This window comes from Rhinopithecus bieti, unplaced genomic scaffold, assembly GCF_001698545.2.
Source record: "Rhinopithecus bieti isolate Rb0 unplaced genomic scaffold, ASM169854v2 scaffold_33303, whole genome shotgun sequence".
NCBI lineage: Eukaryota > Metazoa > Chordata > Mammalia > Primates > Cercopithecidae > Rhinopithecus > Rhinopithecus bieti.
Window position 1 is genome coordinate 898,278 of NW_016814421.1, and position 25,229 is coordinate 923,506.

The 25,229-nt window shown below is 38.9% G+C and overlaps 1 protein-coding gene across 9 annotated transcripts in view; it reads right to left on the reverse strand.

Moving 5' to 3' along the window:
• The window catches only part of TCF4 (transcription factor 4), a 371,585-nt gene extending 352,289 nt beyond the window's left edge, over positions 1 to 19,296 (reverse strand). Inside the window, exons 1-3 of one of the 9 annotated variants that reach the window (XM_017850133.1) lie at positions 18,756 to 19,296; positions 16,494 to 16,585; positions 14,768 to 14,840 (exon numbers count right to left, since the gene is read on the reverse strand). In XM_017850133.1, coding sequence (XP_017705622.1) covers positions 14,768 to 14,840; positions 16,494 to 16,565 — 145 coding nt within the window. In that variant the 5' untranslated portion in view covers positions 16,566 to 16,585; positions 18,756 to 19,296. Of the gene's footprint in view, positions 1 to 14,767; positions 14,841 to 15,452; positions 15,600 to 16,493; positions 16,586 to 17,491; positions 18,082 to 18,755 lie in introns of those variants that run through there. The other 8 variants (XM_017850136.1, XM_017850134.1, XM_017850135.1 and 5 more) reach the window with 8 other exon arrangements.
• Positions 19,297 to 25,229: the final 5,933 nt, after the last annotated feature.

The window sequence follows — 25,229 nt, forward strand, 5'->3', positions numbered from 1 at the left end:
ATGTACAACCTTTGGGTAGAGAAGGCTTTTCCAACCCTTCAAAATAATTACGTGACTATCTTAAATTTAAGCACTTTATCAAAAGGTACCATAGAGAGCGTAAAAGTCACAAAATAAGGGAAGGTATCTGCAGCTTGTATAACTAATAATTATCATCCAAAACTATATGAAGCACACCTAGAAATCAATAAGAAAAAACAACCCAATAGAAAATGGGGGCAGGTGTACATTCCACAGACCGGACATGAATGATCTGAAATAAATATATACAAAGCAGTTTAACCAAATTATCAAGGAAACGCAAACTAAGACCACAATGCAGTCCTATGTGGTGGCTCACACCTATAATCTCAGCACTTTGGGAAGCCAAGGAAGGTGAATTGCTTGAGCTCAGAAGTTCAAGACCAGCCTGGGCAACGCGGTGAAACACCTTCTCTACAAAAAACACGAAAATTATCTGGGTGAGGCGCATGTGCCTGTGGTCCCAGCTCCCCGGGAGGCTGGGGCAAGAGGATCACTTGAGCCCAGGAAGTCGAGACTACAGTGAGTTGAGGTTGCATCACTGCCCTCCAGCCTGAGCAACAGAGTGACATGTGAGACTCTACCTCAAAAAAAAAGAAGACTATAATGGGATACATTTTCTATTTTATACATAGTAGACTGCACCAATAGTAATCCTTTATGCTACAGGTGGGAGCGCAGATTAGTAAGAATCTTTAAAAAACAATTGGACACTATCCTGTCATGCTGGACTTTCATATAACTCTACAAACCAGCAATTCTACTCATAGATATCTACTGAGATAGATATCTACCGTACAGAGAAAGTCTTACACGTGTGTATCGAGAGAAACACACAAGAAAGTTTGGAGTTCCAAAAAAGAGGAATCAACACAAAGGTTCATCCGCTGGAACATGCATAAATAAACTACAACCTGCAGAGAAAATGAACGTACACCACATGCAACAACATGCACAATCACATACCAAGTGAAAAAGCAAGTAGCACAAAACAATCTATCAGTTTTGTAATCCTCCAAAACAAGCAAAACCAAACAACATACAGTATTGTTTAGGGATACATATGCCAGTCACAATACTACTTTAAAAAAGGGCATGAGAATGTTTCTCTCTGGCAGGAAAGATAGGGGAAGGTGGACAGGGAACAAACTCATAGGCCAGCCAATGGATCTGACATTGTTCCAGTACTTAGGTTGGGTGGTGGGTTCATAGGTGTTCACTCCATTATTAAGATTCACAACTTATATCTGCTACACAGATGATTCTGTAGGCATCAAATATTGTAAGATAAAATATGTTTTCTAATATTTGCTTGGGGTTAAATTTTAAAGCACGCAGTCGCAGCCTGTGTAGAAAACACTGAACAAAAGTCTTGCTAGGAAGGAAATTAAGAAAGAGGCTATGGCCAGAGGGGAATGTGAATGAGAGGCAGAGGGTGGTTTTTTTTGTTGTTGTCGTTATTGTATGTTTTGTTTTTAATTATGAAATAATTCAAGCATAAAGAAAACACGCATCATAATTCAGCCTCCAACCCATCCTCAGCTCTGTCAACCTTAATGTTTATCATACTTTTCAAAAAAAAAAAGGCATTGCAGATACTGTTGAAACTCTCTGTGTCCCTCCCAAAAGAAAGGTAATTAATTATAGTTCATTTTGTTTTAACTAAGAGTTACTAAAGCATGCCTGGATGCTGAGAGGAACTCTCTAGGAGGCAGAAACAGGACCTAGCACTGCCCCCTTCTCTCCACGCTCTGCTACCAATTCACCTGCAGTGGGCACGTGCTTTCAAGAGTTTTTTGCTTGGTGTAGACCGTTCTATGCCCCTCTTGTTTCAGCACCCTTGTATGAAGGACACGAAGAGCTCTACGGTCATGGAACCAACTCTCACTAACTGACACAGATATCAGGATCCAACCCATGCCCACAGTATTACCCCAAGGCTCTAACTAGCTGGTGTAACCAAAAATGGAAAGGAAAAAAAAAGTAGCATTTTGTTTTTCAACTTCAACAGAAAATAACAGTGAAAGAATGGTGATAGTTTTCCTAAAAGGGACTAACAACTATCCTGATTTGGGAGGTGACTTCCAGTAGTAAACAATAAAATAGTTGAGAAAATGGAGTGAGGAGGAAGGGGGGAGAGAGACATGGTCAACAGAAGAGAGCCAAATGGAATATTAGCCAGGATTTGTAAAAAGGGGAAGCTTCATTTTGTTCCTAATCAAGAGTTACCAGGTAATTTCCTCCCTGTGACAAAATGCAATCTAACAATAATGCTGCAATCCCAGACAGAATATCACATAAATTAAACCACCTTCCCAATGTCCACCAACAAAGACATTCACTAACTTCTGTGGCTGTGCTGATACCTGACCACAGGCAGGAGAAGTGAATTCAATTCAACAGGTCTAACAAAACCATCATAATGTTTACTGCTCATAAGAACATAAGCTATAAAAAGCCTAAATAGGGCCAGGCACAGTGGCTCACGCCTGTAATCCTAGCATTTTGGGAGGCCGAGTTGGGTGGATCACCTGAGGTCCAGGAGTTCGAGACCAGCCTGACCAACATGGAGAAACCCCGTCTCTACTAAAACTACAAAATCAGCCAGGCGTGGTGGCACATGCCTGTAATTTCAGCTACTCAGGAGCCTGAGGCAGGAGAATCGCCTGAACTCAGGAGGCAGAGTTTACGGTGAGCTGAGATCGCGTCATTGTACTCCAGCCTGGGCAACGAGAGTGAAACTCTATCTCAAAAAAAAAAAAGCCTAAATAGTACTTAAGTCTATTCAATAAGACCCACTTCCACCCCTGTACCCTTGCAGAATTGCAAAATCAATCTAACACTTTTCTCAGAAAATAAAAGAGCACTTCTCTAGTTAGTGCTTGGTTGCTAAAAAGGTAGTGGCTATCACACAGTAGCTGAATTAGGTCTCACAATTACTGTCGGAATGTATAACATATGGTAGATTTTCAATTATTAGAAAGTTATAGGAAGTTTCACCAAAAACACAACCAAACAAAACAAAAAAAAAACACAAAACCAAGTAGCCACTATGAATGCTCCCCAATGACGTAAAGGTACAGATTTCAAATAAAGTCTACAGAGTTAATTCTCCAACTTCATCATCCACACTGTAGACCCAACAACCCTGTCTCTCACCTAAACTTCTGCAAAATCCTCACAACTGGTATAGACCACCCACACTGACTCCCCTTGGGTCCATGTCCCAGACACAAATCTGATTAGCAGCACACTGTCATGGCTCCCTGTGGCTCAGTCTTGCAGGATCTGACGCTGGAATCATGCCCTACCTGTCAGCCAAGCAAACTCCACCCACTTAACTCCCCCTCATCTAAAGACCACAGTTCACCTGGGCTGATCTCTGAGTCTTTGCTGACTGTTCCGCTTGGTCAGATATTCCTATTGGAAACTCTTCTCAGGCCACACACCTTCAAATGTAGTATTTGACCTTCTTTGGCTGATTATCCATTAATATCTGTGTCCTCCATGTAGGCCACACCAGAAACATACCTGTCTTGCTCATCATTTTATTTAGAGCAGTCAGAGTATTACCTGACATGTGTAGATGCTAAATAATCATGTACTTAATTTTAAGAGAATATTTTACTGTTGTCAATTTAAAACAAATATTAACATAATTCAAGTGTGGGGTAAAAAAGATAAACATGTATATCTAGTGTCCTAGAAGTAAATGACTACCATCTACACATCCAAAATTTTAATTTCTGCTCAAAAAGGATGAATGGAATGTAATTCTCACTGCCTCCCAGACAACCTCTGACACGAAATTTCGGAGTACATTCCTAACACTACACTTCAAGGGCCAATTTCTACAAGCATTCGAATCCATTCTCCTTCCTTTATATTCACATAGAACATGGACACATATATACAGATTTTAGAATTTCTGTTTCAGTTAGAAATGTGAAGTCTGCACTTGGTTATATTTGAAAAGTGTCTTTGGAAAAAGTCTACTTGCATATTTCAACTTATTTTATTTTATTTTACTTTATTTTATTTTTGAGACAGAGTCTTGCTCTGTTGCCCATACTGGAGTGCAGTGGCGCAATTTCGGCTCACCACAAACTTCGCCTCCTGGGTTCAAGCCTCAGCTTGAACCTGCCTCAGCTTCCCGACCCATTCTCCTGCCTCAGCCTCCCGACTAGGTGAGATTACAGGTGCCTGCCACCACGCCCAGCTAATTTTTGTATTTTTAGTAGAGACGGGTTTTCTATTAAATAATTAAATCATGTTGGCCAGGCTGGTCTCAAACTTCCGACTTCAAATGATCCGCCTGCCTCGGCCTCCCAAAGTGCTGCGATTACAGGCATGAGCCACCCCGCCTGGCCAACATCATTTATCTTAAAAGTACCTTATTTGAATTATTGTAGAACTTTTATTTAACAACTGCAACATCACGTCCCAATGCCGAAGCTGAAATTTGTTGTTCTTTGTAGCACCATAATTTCTAGCACTGTAACTTGTATCTTGATTCTCAAAAAACAAACTTTTACTGAATGAATGAATGAATGAATGGAGGAATGAATGTGCAAATAAGTAAATTAAAGGTAACAATTCCTAAAAATTCTATCGTTACTCCAGTGAAATACACTCACACTGAAAAAATAATAACATGGCATGCATTCATCCACTTTCACTTTTCTGAAGCTTTCCACTTCCTTTAAACAATCAAGCCTCAAACAGTTATGGACTATCTCTCATCTTATTCAACTCTACCAAAATTACTAAGGATTAAAGTGTAGAATTCCCTTACAAGTGGGACACTACAAACGTACACCCCATATAAAAGAGAAATCATTCCCAATGAGCCGGAAAAAGAATAATATGATGTTAATAAAATCAGGGGAAAATTAGATGTCAGAAGAAAATTAATCTTGCAGTTAGAAGTAACTAGATTGAAGAATCACAGTGGCCATAAGAGAACAGAAAAGCATTCAATGGTTTGGGGCATCAGTTACTGGACAATGATGTACAAGAGGGCACATAACAAAGAACAATTATTCAAACAAGCATTAAAACTGACATCGTTTTATCTCTTTTCAAACTTACAAACTGGATTATGCATGAAATTGTATAGTCAACCTGGAAATATTATTACCACCTGCTTACCAAAGCTTTGCGTTTCAGGTTGCAGGGTTGCAAAATATTTCCAATATAAATCCCTTACTTTTTGAAAAGTGAAGACAAAGGTTGAGGAATTCATAGGTTCTTAATTGTAATCTTTCACACGAGTCTAGAATATCCTCTTTGTCTTAAAAAAATTTTTTTTACTCTACACCAAACACAGTTATTCATTAATAAATTCTTCCTAAGCCAATATCAACTACCAATTGAATTTTTGGCTTCACTATGGAAATTAGACACACATGCTACATTAAAATACTTGCAGGTCACAGAGAGAAAGACACTTTAATCTGAACTCAACAATATTTGGGGGAAGGGATGGTATACATATACACACACACATGTATTTTTCTATTTGTGATGTACTTCTGGTCAGTTTCATTCAAAGGTATACCTGGCCACTCCACAATGTTTTTACAAATATTGCATTAGTTTTGCTAAGATCACAATATCTCCAGAAAAGTTTTAAACACATTTCTCAATATATAATATGGCAACAATAACTACCACATTTCCCTTCCAGCTTTTGACCAAACAATGTGACACTGGTCATGGTGATGCCAGTGATGATAATAAAAATTATAATGATGAATTTTTGCAATCGTAAAATGTTTTAAATACAGCAGTATTCCTTTTTTAAAAAATGTGAAAACCCCTCTTGAATTGTACTGGTGAGTTTCGATTTTGTTTAGTTTTAAGATGCAGGCTTTAAGGTCCTACCACTTCCTCAATATGAAACAGCTACTTACCAGCAAACATTGCAAAAGAATCTAGATTTCCAGAATTTGGATACATGAACAATTTTCTCCAAAGCAGCCTCATTTGGCTCAAGAAAGTTTCCATTGCTGAGTGATAGAGTAGGAAGAATTTTGGGAACTGGGGACACAAAAACTTCGATTTCTACCCCGACACTACCATTAAAAACATATACTTTTGGATGGAACTGGATTATAATCTGTAACACCCCCCAATGAAATGCAAACTCAGTAAAGAAAATAAACAGTAACCAAGACAGGAGTTTTTGCCAGGAAATCATCCCATGTGTCTAGACCAGAGCTGACTCCACTACAGAGCCAAGAAACTTCTCTCTGGGAGATCTCTTTAATCTACCCTTTCCAGTTTCTTTCATCTGTGCTTGGTTTGCAGTGATCCTGATATGCATGCTCAGTCTCACTACCTACTTGTCAAAATTCTACCATTCCTTTAAGGATTAGAATTGAGTTTTCCTTGAACCCTTGGTTATTAATTTCGCCATGAAAGAAGTAAGTTTTCATTTCTCTAAACTCCCACATTATTGTGTCTTCTCAATGCTAGATGTTAATTACATTCTCACTTTTCTATTTTCTCCTGTTAGAAGAAGCTTGTCCAACCCACAGTCTAACACAAATTCGTAAACTTTCTTAAAACATGAGGGTTTTTTGCAAATTTTTTTCCAGCTCATCAACTATCATTAGTGTATTTTTTGTGTGTCCCAAGACAATTCTTTTTCTTCTAACGTAGCCCAGGGAAGCCAAAAGATTGGACACTCCTGTGTTAGAGTATATGCCCTCTGAGAGAAGATGTCTCTTCCATAAAGCCCTCTATGTCCTCTAATTGCTAACATAGAGATATGAGCATACCAGGTACTAAAAAATATATGTATTAGATGATCCATCAATCAGAATTAGACTAGATAGATAAAAAGCTGGCTAGCTAGACGCAAACAACATCCCATCTCCATTCCCAACATATTAAAACCCGAGGGACAAACTGAAGCTATGCTACCAGTCTCCAGAAAATAACATAAATAAAGATACTTTTCTAACCATTCATTATCAATTTTTACTCATCTTAAGTGAGTATCAAAGCAATCACTGACAAGGTATGCCAATTTGCATGTTTTTTATGGCTTGCTCTTCAGCATTTTACACCCCGTACGAAAACTGGATTGTCCAGAGTTTCAATATGCTGCATAGATGCTAGGTCTTTTTGCACTTTACCAGTCCTGTAAAGACCCTGTACTTAAGTCTTCACATGGGAAATTTGAGATTAAAAACCTTCCATTTGGATGCCTTGAAATTCAGCTAAGTACCCCTCAAAAGAATGTTTAAATGAATGGAAGATTAAAGCACAGCAGAGCATTCTAAGGGGTATACTGTAATGGGGCTTTGTCAGCACCTTCTCTGTTTTTATTGAGCAAGTGGTCTTTTCCCAAGGAGCAGAAAGTTTATATGCCAATCATCAGTCCAGTTTAACTATTTGAAGTTTAAAATGTCAGAGAAAAAAAGTTTGTAATGGAAATGCTGACAGGCCATGAAGTAAAGAGGCACCAGCAGGTGCTGCTGTAACCCAGGGTCATAATTCAATCAAGCTAGATTTTGACGTCATCTGTTACAGAAAAAAGCCAAATGGTTTATGAACAGCACCAGAACCCCCAAGATTAAATTACAGCCCTGATATTTAATCATGGGTCTTACTTTGTTATTTTTAATAACACAATACATTTTAACAGTTATTTGTCAACTGCCTTGGCCAAATTAGAACACGTGATGACAAGTGGGCTGGATGACAACTTCCATCTTTCACAATCTCAGTTTTTAATAATTTTTTTCAGAAATGGTAGATTATACACATTTTCCCCTTCTTAAGAAATATACAGTTGGTACCATCGAATTGAGTCCAAGCCTTAATTAAAAGCAGCATGAGGTCTTTGACCAGAGGGTCAGGACATGTGTATTTGTGTCCTATTACAGCCAATAACCAACTGCATGATTTGGGCAAAAGACTTTTAACCCTCCCAAGCCTTTGCTACTTACCTAAAAAATAACAGAGCATCTCTAAAGTATCTTGTAAATGTAAATTTCCATAAATTATTCACTTGAAAAACAAAACTGTGTCATTACTTTGGGATTCCCTGAGAATTTGAATGCGAACTTTTTATAGCAGAAAAGTTGATGGATTTTGTATTTCAGCTAAAATTACTCGGATCAAAGAGGCATTCTAGCACAGGAGAATTTATAAACTAACATTTTTAGAGGCAATGTCAGCATCAGCAAGTGAAACAGGTTCTTTAAAAAGTAACGTACAAATACGGCTGCACAAATACTGCTGCACGTGTGAAGGGGTGTTTGCAAAACAAATCAATAAAGGCACATCCAACAATGGATTGCAGTTAATAAATTACATATAGTAATTACCACCAGTGCCAGTCTAGAAAGTCATTCATTAAATGTTAATTGTCACACAAAAGTACAAAAGCATCCATTTGAACAATCAATCGTGTGGCTGCACCTTTAAATAAAATACTTTCTTACAGCCCTGAAATTCATCCACATAAAACTGATTTTAAACACACCTGGGTATTTGATATGCTGATTAACTGGGCCCTTATTTATCTTTGAAATGAAAGTACACATGACAACCTTTTCAACATTTTCACTATTCCTGAAAGTCTAATATAAATATATATATTTAACTATATATAACTTATAAAAAAGTGTTAATCTTCTCCAAAGATTAAATTATTATTTCTCTTACATCTCTCTCCTAAGCATTGGGAGAGATATGGGTCAAAAGTATCCACACAAAACCCAGGCACATACCTTATTCCTAGTCAACTGGCTCACGAATGTACAAAATGGATAGCTCACATATAAGCTAATAAACCTGGTGGTCAGTTGTGAAAATTTTATCCAGAGTAATAACAAACCAGTAACAAAAATAACATTTTAAAAAACCTATAACCTATTTTACATTTTCTAATACTTAGCACTATCTAATTAACTTGGAAGAACACCTGGCCATAAAAAATAGCTCATAAAAATACAAAAAAATAATAATAATAAAGAAAGGGCAGATTTTTCTGTTCCAACTTAGCTTCATTTTCATGCTATGTCTGTATAAAATCTGACTTATTCAACATACATATAGATTCTAAAGATTTGGCCAAGAACATTTTGGTTTCAGACTTGTAAACTGAAGAACATTTCAAAACACACCATGTTCCTTATTAGGCAACTTAAGATCTGTTATCTTGGCTTATGGGAACAGATCTAAATAGCATCATAATACTAAACGTTGAAAATCACAGGCCTGGGGCCACCAGGACTCAACTCTATGACTTGGACGAGGTTGCAAACTTCCAATATAAAATGTAGTTTACCATTAGGAGTAAATGTTTGATCTTTAAAGCTTACAAAATTACTTTGTTTATCATAGCAGATGAAAGCAAAAAGGAATAATTTTAAGCTCAAAACAAAACTGTTTATATGACAGTCTTTACTGCTCCATGATTCTAAGCATTTAAGACAGATTCGAGCAATTAACAGCATAAACTTTCATTACATAGTTCTATTATATATGTTTATGTGACTTGGCTGTTCATCTGTTATTTAAGTGATTTCCTCATTACAATAGTAGGGTAAGGATAATTTGCTGATGCTGTCAAAAATGTTAAGCATTTCAGTTTCAACAGTTCTTGGATCCCCACGCTTGTTTAATGCATTTTATTTACTTAAGTCAGTGTCAAATAGAGTACTGCTTCTGCCTTCTGAATTTAGAAAATGTAACATTTTAAGCACATGTCTGGTAACAGACATATCAAACCTTCAAAACTGCTTATTTTAGTGATGCAGATAGAATTTAGGTTATTGTTCTTGAATATTAGGTTTCAAAGCTCTAACAACAAACTGCAAAACTTTTTTATATTTAAAGACAAGAGATCCTTATTTTTTACATATTAATACATCAGGCTTGGTTACCTCAAATTCTGAATTGATTAGTTACATAAAAACATGTTTTCATTGGCATCCATGTAGACTATCAACTTACAATAGAATGAAAGCACAACTTTTTAAATATCTACTGTATTTTCTTGGTAAAACTAATAAAGATAGGTGAAAGACATATTTAGTCACATTGAAATCTGTCATAAATTAGAAGGGTAGCTTATTTGGATACAAAGGCAAGAAAAACAATGGGTATGGTTTACATCATTACATTAAGTATGTTTTTTAAAATGCTATCTACCCTACAGATCATGGATAGTATTTCATGCCAAACCTCAATATCACATTGTTTGCCTATATAATCTTGAAAAAATGAGCTGTCTGATGTGTGTGTGTGTGTGTGTGTGTGTGTGTGTAGAAGTCAGGACTTTGAGCTAGACAAACCTAATTTCATTATTGGCTACCTTAAAATCAAGTTGTTTAACATCTCTCTGTTTCCTCAGCTATGAATAGAGAATAGTAGTAATCCTTGGATCTCACTAGGTTCTTGTGAGGATTTAAAAAATACAACAGGTATAAGGTACACAGCACACCTCTCCAACACACTGAGAAGCACTATGACATGCTCACCCACACTATTATTTTACCCAACATCATGCAAAACAGTCACAGGGAAGACCAGGCAAAAGAGAATGATCAATAATCCAAAATTCAGCTCCAAACCTAAAGAAGTTTTCAGAAAGCACATGCACGTACAGAAGCATTTATATGCACAACTATCAGCACACTAATCCTCATGCCCCATTACGCAGTACAAATGACAGAAAGACAGCAGTGAGACCACGATTATTTCCAATAAAGGATTTGCAGGGCTATAGAGAATTAGCAAATAAAAACTTGTTTTTTAAAATAACAAATAAAAAAGCACAGTTTGGAACTCCTTATCTTGGGCCTCAGTTTTCTTTGCCTGTAATAATGAAGGCACTGGGCAACATTTCTAAAGGGTTTCTATGCCCAAAATTCTATGATTCTAACATAATGGGTTTAATGCCACTGTACTTCTTTTAACCTATTAAATTACTCTGCCCTTTACAAAAAGCCACAGCTCCCTTATGAATCATACCATTTACGATTAAGGGTGTTTTCACTCACTTATATACACACACACAATATTAAGCAGCTCTCAACAAATACCTTTAAGGGGAAACCAATTTTTTTTCATGCCATCACTATGAACTCAAATTTCAGGATGTGACCATGTGAATTTTCTGTATCATACAAAACTACCCACCGGATTGATTTTTTTCCACCTCAATGAATTCACTAAATTGGCATATCATTTTTGTGTCATTTGGATATAGGTTAGTTAACTTACGTAAATTTCAGGCAATACTTTTCTCTTCCAAAAATGACCCACTACAGAGATGTGGTGTGTTTTAATGCTGCGCTGGTTCAAACACTCGTTCATTTGACAATCTTTTCACAATACCTGAACACCTCAGTAAAACTAAACAATTACAGGGGAAAAAGCTCAACTTTTAAACTAAAGGAGAAAGATGTAGTATCTGTCATAGACCCCCAGTAAATACATGCAACAGATGTGACCAGGCCTGATCTAACAAGTTCTTTAGAATACATCATTTTAGTGGCCCAACTTTAAAATGACTGTTTCAAAAGATGCCAAAGCTAGTATGTTTATCTTTTCCTCACAGGAGTCAAAGGTAACCAAATAAACTGCCCTTTTGCTGTATCAGAAAATTAAGCCCATACTCATCAATAACTTATAGACTGTTTACATGATTTTCTTTTTTTGGTAACTTAGGCATCCTACTTTTCAATGAGAATAACTTTCCAATCATCCAAGCATGTGGATGCTTTTAGTTTGTTTTAAGATCAATGATATAACGGATATTAAATCCCTTTGTTTAAGTTACCATATAGGTTACAACTATTTCTTAAAAATAATTCCAGAGCCCACCAATTTTCCCTGTTAAGGTCATCGAAGCTCTGAACCATCATGGCTGAATTGTTTTAGTGCTTTCTGCTGAACACCTGCAAACATCAAACAAAAACTGCTAGTCCTTTCCTGGGTTGACAAAAGCCTTTCATGTGAAAAATGCTCCCTGGGAATGTCAGGCTGTAGCTCAGGTTACATTCCATTCTCCCTAGCAGCCTCACCATTTCTTAAGGTGGTAGGAAAAACCATGTTTGTGAAATGAAAGATTAAAGGGAATATGGCCACACTTTATTTTTATTCTCACGTTGCAAATCACTATGGAGCATCCTGTATTAATGGAATCAAAAGCTACTGGGAACTCTAAGCATGAATTATTGCCATGCCTCACTTTGAAAAACTATAACTGATTTTTCAAATAGGAACAGTTTACTTAGAGTTGAGATCTTTTTTTTCCTAAATCCAAGTTTCAAAGCAACCCATGAAAGGGACATCTGAGTCCACTCAAGACAATGGATATTAACTTGAAGTGAATTCAGAAAATTATTTCTCTCTCCAAAGTTTCCTAGTTGATCCTACCAATTAAAGGGCAAAATGCAGTTTTCATGATTTTAAAATGTGTTACACTTTTAAAAGATTTAAGTCTTTTAAGTGGAAATACAACCTGTTTTCTTAACTAATAGCCCTGTGTTCAAATATATCTTGATAGAAGAAAACTGAACCCTCCAATCTGTACCCTATATATTATAATCACCATCATACTACATGAAATTAATACCCTGCATTCTCAATCAGACAGCCAGAATAAAAGAGACTACATTTTTTACCCTTACAAGTAAACATTTGGTACTGAAAACACCACTTCTGGTACAACGTAACTTAAAGTTCCACACCTTCAAAATAATCACTGTGTATGCATTAGAAGTAGCATAACATAACTTACTAAGAGTGAAGTCTCTCTCCAGGTTTGCATGCATGAACGTGTGTGTGTGTGTGTGTGTGTGTGTGTGTGTGTGTGAGACTGTCTTAAGAACTGTATAAGTGTTGATACATGATCACTTACCAAAATGTATTAATACATATTCAACTTATAGAGCCTGTACTCTCTATAAACATTTAAACATCACAACAAGAACTTTATTTAAATGTGAACACAGAAAATGGATCAGACATACAGTTGTCTTTTTTAATGTAACACAATCTCATATTTCTACACACCTTACTTTATTAAATGATATCTAAAGTAACATACTTATTATAAATGCATGTTTTCACAACACTGCAAACTAGTTTTTTAGCACTGACTTTAAAAGTAGTCTATCTCTGTGCCTGACATAAGCTACTTTTAGATTTAAACTGAATACACATTTTTAAGTTGTCATAAAAAAATACTGTCAAAGATAGTTACAGTTTTGAACTTGTCTAACATGAAAAATTAATTTGCCCACAAAAGATACTTGTCCTTACCTTTACGTCAAACATGCATATTCATATTTTCCATCTTAAAAGCTGCACAGAGGATACTACACAGAAATTTAAAGATATAATACTAATATAAAAACTGTCCCAAGTCCCTAAGTGGAAAACATAACAAGGTCCAGGATAGTAAAACACAAACATATTGTCTGTCAATGGTCCTTTTAATCAATGTGTATCAAAAAACTAAAATAAAAATACAACAGGCATCTCACATTTCTTAAAACAAGTTACAGACACACAAATTCCCTAAACTTAGGCGGGCAACAGAAGGGGTAGGAACTTATCTGGAAATGAACAACTTTTAAAAGTCATTAGTTTTATAAAAATATAACAATTACACAAATCACATAAGCAAACAAACTTCTTTCATTACTATAGCACCAAACAAATATTAAGAGATGTTAAATTATATTCATAGTTGACAGACAATTCCACTGGCATCTCACAGCTAAAAGACGTCAACATTTACCAGTCTGACTTAAGAACAGTACTCGGCCTAATGTACTGTTATATACCATTGCCAGAACTCCTAAAATACTACAGCTGTTTAACAAGCATAAATGGATTAAAGCCTCGGACTTACAGGACAGCAGGCAATGATGTATAACTTTTTCTTATTTGAAATTCATTGGATTAAAAAAATACATTTTAAATGAATATTTTTCACTCTGCACTTTTAATAAGAGATATTCAAATAGCCCTGTAATAAACCCCTCCTTAGATGCCAGATAATCACTGTGCACACAGATTCCTTTGTGAATAGTGCTAGCGTCTTTTTTAAGCATCACCCAAAGATCTTTCATTTATAAAATGTAAAAGTCCTTCCAGATTTGCAACTTTAAATACAGTAAAAATTCATTGCACAAGTAAATCATTAGGAAAAAGAAACAGCTAAAGCATCAATAAGGGCATCTTAAATATAAGTGAATTCATATTTAGCCTCTAAGATTAGCAAGAGGCTATTTACAGCTATGGTTTACTACATAGCATTCATTTGCAGAATTAAGTGTTCATTTCTTTAAAAGGTTTAATTGTGTACAGTACCTAATAAATGATATTATTTACAAGGGATTTTCCCATTTTATGAATGTTAGAGATTTTTTTCCCCTTATTTTCAAATAGGAAACATTAATTTATTCCCCATGTTAACACTGGTCTTATCTTCATGTGTTTGATTACAACTGCATTAGAAAATTGCTTTTAAATTAAGTGATGGAATTTTGAGAGAGTTTCCTTGACTTAAAAAAAAAGACCTAATTTTAATTGCACAAGATAACATTTTGTGTAAGATATACCACTGATGGGTAATGCAATAACCATATGATTATAGGCTAAAATTCAATGACTTTTTCAGAACACTTCAACAGAGCCAGAAACATATAACTGAGTAAATAAACAGCCAAAAACATTTAACTTCACACTAAGAAAAGAATTTACATACTTGAGCCAGTAAAATGTCCACTTGCCAAAGAAGTTGGTCCATTTTTCCCACTGCTTACAGGAGGTGAAAACATCTAAAAGAAACGAAGAAATATTACAGTTGAAAATAAGACATTTGTGCCTTCAGAGCTCCTCAAAGATCTTTCATACTGTTACCAGCTTAGAGTTTATGCTAAGGGTTTATTTAGTAAAATACATCACCATCCAACTTAAAACTAAAAGAGAAACAACGTTCCGAATCCCACCCCCAGCCCCATTATCACTCTGTTCTTTCTTTTTCCTCAGGTTCATTAGATGGCCAAGCAGAACTACTACATTGGGAACAGAGTCCCCATAATGTTATCAAGATTCAGGTTGGAGGCCAGCAGCCTCTCTAGAAAAACACTAGTTTCACCAAGGAGAAGAAAAAAGTTGTTTGTTTTATATTGGAAACCTTGGCCATAAACGTGGCAATGTCCATTTCCATCTCGTACAGAATTTGCCTGTCATACGTGAACCCAAATAAAAATAAAAGTGCCACCTGCACTAAATTCTCATTTCGTCTCTAACAGGAGAGCAATTGGAAGCAAGACTCTCTCTCTCTCTCTCTCACTCTCACTCTCTCTTTCACTCCCTCTCTCTCCAGCATTTATTTCGACCCTAATTGGTTTCCCTCTTCTTCGACGTATCTAGTGGATAATGCACACCTTCCCTGAGTCAGAGCCTGCAAAAAGCAAAGGAACGAATGGAGAAAGTGCAACAAGCAGAAAGGGGGCTGCAAAGCTGCCTGCCTAGGGCTACGTTTCCTGGCAAAACTTCCGAAAGCCATTTCTCCAAAAGAAGGTCTAGAAGAGGAGGAGGAGGAGGAGGAGAAGGAGGAGGAGGAGCAGCAGCAGCAGCAGCAGCAGCAGCAGCAGCAGCAGCAGCAGCAGCAGCAGGAAAGAGCCCCACTTGGAAGGCGGTTTGGATTTTGTGTGTTTTGTGGATTCTTTTTATTTTGCTTTACAAATGCATCTTACACCAAACTCATCTAGCATTAAAAATGAATTCATTCTTCTGACATGTCTGGGACTTGGTTTAGGAAAGGGAAGCAGAGGGATGGAGAAGGACCAAGTACAGCAGTAAAACTCCACAAGTGTGTTAAGTTCCGCTTTGTGCTGATGCCACGACTACGAAATTTACCAAAACAGTCCAAAAGGTTCTAAAGAATGTATGCTCAGCATATCCACACTAGTTTTAAGAATCCTAGGAAAAGATGTAACTAGAAGGTAAGATGTAACTAACAGGTCCTACTAATCCAAAGCATCATCAGCTTAAAACTTTAAAGAGACAACTGGGTCTCCTATTTTCTATTTGCCATTTCCAAAAACAATAAATAAAAGGAAGAGTAGTGTGCAAAGTATCAGTAGTCTCAATGTTCAGACATAGCCAAGTTTTAGGGGTGGTTTACAGTTTTAGGGGTGTCTATTTTTGCTTTCCACTGGGGTGAGATTCCATTATTTGGGGTAATTAGTGGGTAGGGAATTGAAGGCCAGTAATAAAACTCAAAAAAACAAAAAGCCTGAATCTTCCATCACACCCCAAAATTATAGTTAAAACTTGTCAAAAGACCTTCATATTTACCAAGGGTTCGGCCAATTAAAAATTATTACTGTCCTTTGCATTCCTACTGGTTTCTAGCTGAAGTGTTTGGGTTTTTGTTTTGTTTTTTTTCACAGCTGTTGTTAGTTTCCACCGTTCTTTCTTACCGCACTGAAATCCAGTAAATCACTCAGCTCTTTGTCCGTCCCTAAGGCAGCCATTCGCTGTTGGTGATGCATTTTAGCAAAATCACACAAACCTAGAAACATGGAAATAACCGCAATCAGAAAATCCAGTCCCAATCCTTGGAGAAAACACAATCGGATATTTGGAGACTGGGGGTTGGGGGTAGGGCCGTGGGGCGGGTGGGATTAAGGTGGAAAGGAGGAAGGGATGGGAGACTTGTTGTTGGGGTTGGTTTGGGTTTTGTTTTTTTAAGATGGAATAAGGGCAGCAATAGCAAAAAAAAAAAAAAAAAAAAAAAAAAAAAAAAAAGCGATATTGTATTTTCCAAAAGACGATCAAACTGGTAACATTCATGTAAACAAATCCGGGAAAGAAAAAAAAAGAAAAAAAAAAAAAAGCCGCTCTTCAGCGCATCCCCCATTTTATGCAACAAGGAGGTAGAGCGAGAAATGGAATGGATCACAGAGATAAGAGAAACTAACTGAGAACGATCCGGTCTCAACTTTCCCCCCACCCTGCACCCCAACCCCCCTCGCACACTCACACTCGCACACGCACACACACTCGCACACACCACTCCCCCCGCTTTTCAAGTAGCTATCAAGAAATTAAAGTGAGCGTCTCTGGAGTGGAAAACACGTCCAAAGGGGGGAGGGGTGGGTGCAGGGTGGGAGGAGTGGAGTGGAGGGTAGGTCCTGTAATTGTCCAGCACCCCTAATTTGTGAAAGAAAGGGGTTATAAAAATTAAAAGTCAGGCCCCTGGCAAAGTCGCTCGGTCCCTCCGAGGGGGCATCGCGGGGAAGGGGCGGGGGGCCGGCGGCGAGGGGGAGGAAGTGGCGGAGGGGAAGGGGTGTCTCACTTCTGGGAGCGCCGGGACGCCGGGAGCCCGCGGCGCTGGAAGAGCGGAGGCGTGCGGCCGCGGCCGAACCCGCGCCGCCGGGGCGCCCCGCCCCGCCGAGCCCGCGGCGCCGGTACCTACCGCCCGCGCGCGAGAGGGGCTCTCCGTGCCAACGCCGGCGCCGAGGCGGCGTTCATGTCTAACCGCCGCCGCACCGCCGCGCCTGCTCCCTGCGCCGCTCCCGCGCCTTGCTGCCTCCCCGCGCGACGCTGCCCGCCGCCGCACTACAGATCCGCAGACACACAGCCAAGATCCCTGACTCTTAACACCAACTCTCTTCTCCGGGGAGGGGAGGGGACGGAGGGAAGGGGGGAGGGGGAAACACGCCGAGGCGCACGGAATTGCAAGTTCAGCAAAGAAATGGGTGGGGGGACTCCGGCGGGGAGACGCGACTTGCTCCGGGTCGGGCAGGCTAGGATGCATCCCCCTCGCACCCACCCCAAGGGAAAAAAAAAAATCTCAACACCTCCCCCGCCTCGCCAAAAAATACAAACGAAAATTCATCGAGCACCTCATTTTTCCTCAGATCGTCAGTTACAATCTGAAGCCTGAACAGTTCAGTTTTTGCCCGTTGCATCCCTCGGAGGCACTTTGAAATTTATTCGAGTTTACATCCCTTCACTTCTTTCTTTCTCTTACTCTCGTTCCCTCTCACTCACACATCCACACACGGCAAAGCAAGTTTATACTAGGCTGCAAATACACGTGATGCAAAAAGACTTTGCCAAGAGGAACAATATTTTTCTTTTTCGTCTATAAATCAAGCCACATTTTCCTGGGGAGATTTTCGTTTCGGTAGTTTTGCGTTGGGGGCGAAATCTGAATTGCACACTTTCTTTCCCCTCCCTTTTAAGTCATAGAATAGTATAACTGCAAACTTCGAGAAAAAAAAAAGGACAATTTTGGGGTGGATGTTGTTTTGTTTTGCACTTGAGTTCCTAGGCACGCTAAGTCCCTGTTCGCCAACACTGTAAGTTTTTAATTCAACATTTACCATTATAGGCCCTGCATGCTCTTAAAACATACTTTTTCACATCACTTTTTAGGATAAAATTTAAGCTTCATAATTCTATCGTTTCGTAATAACAAGCGTGCTTTATCCGGTATATGCAACGTACGCTATTTTAACGTGTGTTTGGAAAAAAAAAAAAAAAAAAAACACATTCTACAAACCCTGGTATTGCTAGATGTGCGAGTACATACACAAAATGCATGCACACACTTTTTCCCATTGGCAATTATTTAATAGGTTGTCCCTTTTGTTTTAATAAAACATCGGGATCGACATTTTAAAAATTAAATTCAATTACAAACAGTTTACTCTGACGGCAAATTGAAACGTTACCTTAAATGGCCACAAATATTCTCACAATATTCCAAGGAAAGAGACTTTAAAAGATAGACAAAAATCTTCTGCAAGTACTTAGTATCTCACATGTGTATCCCCAAAAAGTATTTTAACTGGTACTCAGTCCTGCTCCAGGGATATCCACAGATTACAAGATTATGCACCTGGCTCTGGTTTTTGCATTTTCCACCATAAAACTGCAACAAAATTCCCTCCCCCAAAAAAGAAATCATTAAAAAAAATCCAACAACTTTTCTTATTGTTTATAAAAAACAAAAATCAACACAGGATAGTTATAATTTTTCCTCAAACAAATCTTGTTGGTGATTTTTTTCTTCTTCTCTCAAGTATTAAACTTGTTCCAAGTTTAGAGGTGTCTCATCATCATCATCCTCCTCCTCATCATCATCACCATGGACTCCCCCGTGGAGTCACATTGATAATAATAGGTTTCCCTGAAAGATACATTGTAATCCATTCACATCCGGGAACTGCGGGCTTATAAAGAGAAGGAGCTGCGGCCGCGGCTGCTCCTCCAGACAATGACTGGGAAGGGGCGGGGCGGGAGCGGGCGACCATAGAGTGGTAAACAGAGCTCCTAGAAAGGCGTCCAAGATGGCGGTGCGCGTCGACCACGCCTCCTCCAGGAGCGGAGGCGGGTGGCGGTCCTCGGGTGGGCGTCGCGCGTGGGGCGGAGCTGCGGGAGTTCCCGAGGCCGAGGTCGTTCGCAGGCCCCATTTCCCTGCGCTCTTATTCGTGTTGCCGCTTCTTGGCCGTCCTTGCTCTTTGACACAAAAGTGTAGTTTCGGCATAAATTTACAAATTAAACTCCACAGATTTCTGCAGGGAAGTGAGACTCCCCGAGTTCTCCCTGAGGAAGGCTCGGGAAAGACTGGGCCGACCTCCCTCACAGCAAGCCGACCCTATTTCTCAGGGAGCCTTGGGTGGCATGGGAAAAGGCCTCTGAGCCAAGTTGGTCCTAGGCTGAAAGAGGGATGTGGATCCTCTCCTCCAACTACCCCACCCTATCTTCTTACAGGTCCATGGACGTGTGAGGATTTTACAAGTCCAGAAAGTCTTCACTTGGAGAAAACCTTCATCTGTTGCTTTGTAGACTCAAGTGTAGTTTGTACCATTAGCCACGACTGACTCAACTTCCATTTCTGGCCAAGCAGTTACCTTCTCTAGCCTGTTTTCTGGTCTGTGAAAAGCAAATAATGCCCACTTTATGAATTTTGTAGTGGATACAGATAAAGATGAAGCCACCGCGAAAGAAGTAATTCCTTTCCATGTCTAATTGGTTACTAAATCAACTGAAACCTCTAACCTAGCCAATGGAATTTTAAATGGAAATTTCCCTACTCCAGAAGAATAACTTTCAGTCCTTGCAACAGAAAAGCAAGTAACAATAATGACAGGTAACACATGTAATATGTTTATTATATGCCAAACACTGTTCTTATAATTTCACAAATATTGGTTACTTTAAGCCTAAGAATAACCCTATGGAGTGTGTGTAACTACCCTATTTTGTATATTGGGCAACAGAAGCAAGTAAAATTGGGTAGCTTGACCCAGGGAAGAAGTTTTCTAAGTGGTACACACTTGCCTAACTGTCGCACAACTATACTGAGTGACAGAGCCCACCGTTGAAACCAGTCTGTGATCATAGTCCACATTCAACCATATTCCTATACCATCTGGCAGTGGGAACATCCTAATCTCCATTTTCTGATAAAAGTTTGTGGCAATAACAGAGTTCAGATCGATTTCGGGGATCTTTTATTTACATGTAAGTTTTTACAGAACAAGAATAAAGGCATTTATTGGTGGTTTCCTGTACATTCATACATGGTGAAGATTCCTGTCTTCCATCCCGATTCCGTGTTCCCATCTTAGAATCATATCTTACATTTAGACATTACTTTATACTGCATTATCACAAGCATCATCCCCAATTCTCAGAGTTAACCCCTACAGGCTCTGCTTAGATGATGTAATGAAAAGATCACAAACGTTGTGTTAGGAGAAATATTCCACTGACTCTACCTCTAGTCATTCTGTGACCTAAGGCCTATTGTCAATGTCTTTTGCTGTAAAATCCAGAGGTTAGATTAGATAAAACCCCTTCTAGCTTTTAGGTTTTTAAGACTCCTCATTCCGCTGAATTTCTTTTTTTGTTTTGTTTTATTTTGTTTTGAGACAGAGTGTCACTCTTGCTGTCCAGGCTGGAGTACAATGGCGCAATCTTGGCTCACCGTAACCTCCGCCTCCCAGGTTCAAGTGATTCTCCTGCCTCAGCCTCCCAAGTATCTGGGATTACAGGCATGCGCCACCCCGCTCAGCTAATTTTGTATTTTTTGTAGAGACGGGATTTCTCCATGTTGGTCAGGCTGGTCTCGAACTGCTGACCCCAGGTGATCCACCCACCTCAGCCTCCCAAAGTGCTGGAATTACAAGTGTAAGCCACTGCACCCAGCCACACTCTGCTGAATTTCAAGGGCAATAAATAATCCATCCAGAAACCAGTGATAGGATGAAGTTTGGGATCTAAAGGTATTTGATTGCTAGTCTAGTTGCTTGTTTGTTTTTTGACCCTACAATCAGAAAACAATGGAACCACCCTTCTTATTTTAAATTTCAGGGACAAATGTGGGTGTTTTGTCTTCTTTTTTTTTTTTTTTTTGGTTTTGTTTTTGTTTCTCCTTAATTGTCAGAGAATAACTACTTATTCTGTCAGAGAATTGTCAGAGAATAAGTTATACTTAGAAGATTGGAGGCACCTAAGAAAAGGAGAACCAAGACGATCCTGTGAAACTTAAATAAAAAAGGAGGGGTAGTAGGTATGTTTCGGGGTGTCTCTTCAATTTGCAAACTCCCTTGCCTAGGAACCTGTTCATAAATCCTCATATAGAGGTTTGTCTTAGTCAATTCAGACTGGCCAAAATACCATAGACTGGATGGCTTCAACAGCAGACATTTGTTTTTCACACCACTGGAGGCTACAAAGTCTGACATTAGGGTGCCGTCATGGTGAAGTTCTGGAGAGGGCTCTCTTCCTGGCTTGCAAATGATCACCTTCTCACTGAATTCTCACATGGTGGAGAAAGAGCGAACTTTGGTCTTTCTTCCTCTTCTTATGGGAGCACTAATGCCATCATGGAGGCTCCCCCGTCATGATCTCAGTTAACCCTAGTTATCTCCCAAAGACTCCACCTCCTAATACTAGCACATTGGGAATTAGGGTTTCAACTGAATTTTGGAGGGGACACAAATATTCAGTTCATAGCAAGGTAGAACTTGATGGGGGTGTCACATGACTCCTTCTTGCCCCATCCCCACCAGCCCCAGCAGATTGGACCCCAGGAACAAAAAGAGGAAGAGCTTGACCGTAGCCTATGGTGACTGATGGATCAGGCACATCTTGTAGTCAGCGGGCCAGACCTGGTCCCAGCAAGCTAAGCCATGTGAGAGCCATGGTTATAGGGAAACAAGAACCATGAGTAAGCAGAGGAAGCTGCTCTTCAGATAAGAGAGAGCAGTCTTGGGAGTTCCAAGAAAAGCAGACAAACAATTAAGTCCTAGGAAGAAACGCCTAGAGATTATTTCCCAGTTACTATGAGGAGTGCAGTATCCCCTGTCCATGAGATTGCTAATTCTTGCAATGTTCCCCTTCCCCAGGTGAGTTGACCTAAGTATGTTTCTGATCCTTACTACTAAAGAACTTCATACAAAAAAAGATTCTTTACCTTTCAACATTGTCAAAACTGTCATTAACATTTTTTTCTAAAGTAGTGACCGCTATTCTAGGGAGTAAACTAAAAAAATTTGCTTCACTCCCACATGATAGAGATCCTATCTGATTCATTGTGCCACCTATAATCAGAACAGCATAGACACGTGTCATTCATTCCCTTTTCTGTCTCTTTGTGACCTTGGGCAAATTTCACATTATGTCAGATGTAAATAAAAAAAATTTTTTTTAACTATCTTAAATACCTTCCATGACTGGTTAAAATCAAATGAGATAATGTAAATGAAAGTGCTTTGTAAATGACAAATTTCTGTCAAATATAAGGCATCATTATGGCATGAGCTGAGTTAATGCCTAAAGATAATGCTGCTTTCACAGTAGTATGGAAGGAGTGGCAAATATTTATACCCCATGGATTCGTAGACAGAAACAAATTATATGTTCAAGGGTACTTGGTCTAAAGCTCTCATTTGTAGTTGAGAATGTCAAGGCTCAAGTGGGATGACTGGGCCAAGGTCATGTCGTTAATGAGCAGCATAGCCAGGCAGCCCTCTGGTAATCCAGAATGCCCTACCATTCTCCTTCAAATTCCATCCAGTTTGTTCTCCCTGAGTCCCACCTATGTTAAAATAAACAAGCAAATAAAGCCACAAACAACAACAAAAATTAGCTGTCTGATGCTCTAATGAAATTCATCCAAAGATGCAGCAAGTAATTTTTGAGCATCTACCTTGTGTCAGCAGCCATTCTCTTAGGACCGGAGGCAAAAATGTAGGGAAAAAAGTCAGAATGAGATAAATGTCAAGGGCAGTCTTGATTGAATGGCTAAGTCACAGTAAGCAAGATACAGCCTGTGGCAAATGTGTAGAAAGGGAAGACTGTCCCAGCATATTTTTAGGTTGATATGTCAAATGGGTATAACCAGCTAGGACCTCAATCTGGAGCCCTACTCACACTGTAAGTCTGAGTCAGAAAGGCAGCTGACAAGAGGGATGGGGAGAGCTTCAGCCAGTTTGTGTGAAAGAAGTCCAGAGATTTATGAGACACAGAGTCCTCTACACACCCCGGGGCCTTTGCATATGCTGGCCTCTTAATTCTTTCTGTCACTGTTCACAAGGTTAACTCCACGTCATCCATCCTTCTGGTCTCAACTTAAACATCACCTCCTCCTAACTAGACCTTCCTAACTATTCTGTCTAAAGTAAGCACTCGATCGTGTTATTCTCTGCCATAAAATTAGCTTAGGGAATAATGCATTTCCTTTTACGTTGCCCATCATCAGACTGTAGACTCCACAATGCCAGAGTACATGAATCTTGTGCACTCCATGTCTCTGCAGTGCCTGGCACTTATAAAGTATTCAATAACTATTTGTTAAATAAATGAATGAATAATCTGTCTGTACTCTCAAGATGCACACTTTACCCTGAAGGGTACAACTTTTACAATTTTTCAAATCAGTTTTTCTTGGGGTTTCATTTTAGCTTGATTTCATTGTTAGTAAATGTTGCTGGTGAGTTTGATTTTCAGCAGGCTACTGACTCCTGTCACTTAAGTTCTAGACCCTAAAGATATAACTACGATAATTGCCTTACTTTACCAAGCCGTGGGGACAGTGTCTTCATTATTGTTAATACAATACAAGGTGCTGTCATCATACTGCTTAACTATTATAACATATTAACATTTTACAGAGGAGGAGACTGATGCAGCCGCATACAGCAGAGCTGAGATTTAAACATAGGTAGACCATGCTCCTCCTTACAGCTCAGTGACATATGCCATGGCTTTAGGTCATGGCCAATTGCAGGGAAGATCTGCATGTGCCAAACTTTAAACTTGCAGCACACACAAGGGAAGGCAGGACCACCCAGGTACAGACAAAATACTCTCTAGCTGACAACCTCATTTCTTCTCTGGATCTCCATTCCTGCCCTAGTCTCCCACTCTGCAAGTCCTCCAAAAAAAAAAAAAAATGACAAAACCCTTAAAATAGAACAGTCAAACTGCAACAGAGAAAACAGTTTTATGATTAGAAGGAGCCTTCTCTGAGGCTGCCACTAAATCTTTTGAGTCTTATTTAAATTAATGTAACTTCATGGACACTAAGAATGAAAGATTGTCAAAGATGCATTTTTCCCTTTTCCTTTCCCAAACCCCCAAAACACCTAAAAGTAGGAAAAATCAAAATTCTGCCTTGGCAGGATTATGATTCAATTCACTGTCTTTCCTCAACACCTTCTACCACTATTTCTACATGGGTCCCACTGTGCACAATTATTGGTTTATTATGTTCTCTGTTTTCAGTGCACGATCCCTCTTTAAAGGTGAAGAGCAGGTCTTTGTATCCTTAAGACCCAACACACTGCATAGTGCATAAGTATTCCTCCAGGAATGACCCAGAAAATTAAGCAATTTTGGAAATCAAGTCATACATAACAGATTGATGTTTAAGATAATAAACTTTCCTTAATAGACCTAGACACATACAGAGTAGAATTTAGATTTTGCCTGCTTTTAGATGGTTTGGGACTTTAGGAAAAGGAAAAAGAAAAAAATAAAATTTTAACAATCTTTCATTCTGAGTGTCCATGGAATTTTGGTAATTAAAAGAAGACTGAAAAAGATTTAGTACTAGCCTTCTAGAAGTTTCCTCCTAATCATAAAACTGTTTTCTGTTGCAGCCTGAGTGTTCTATTTTAAGGGTTTTGTCTTTT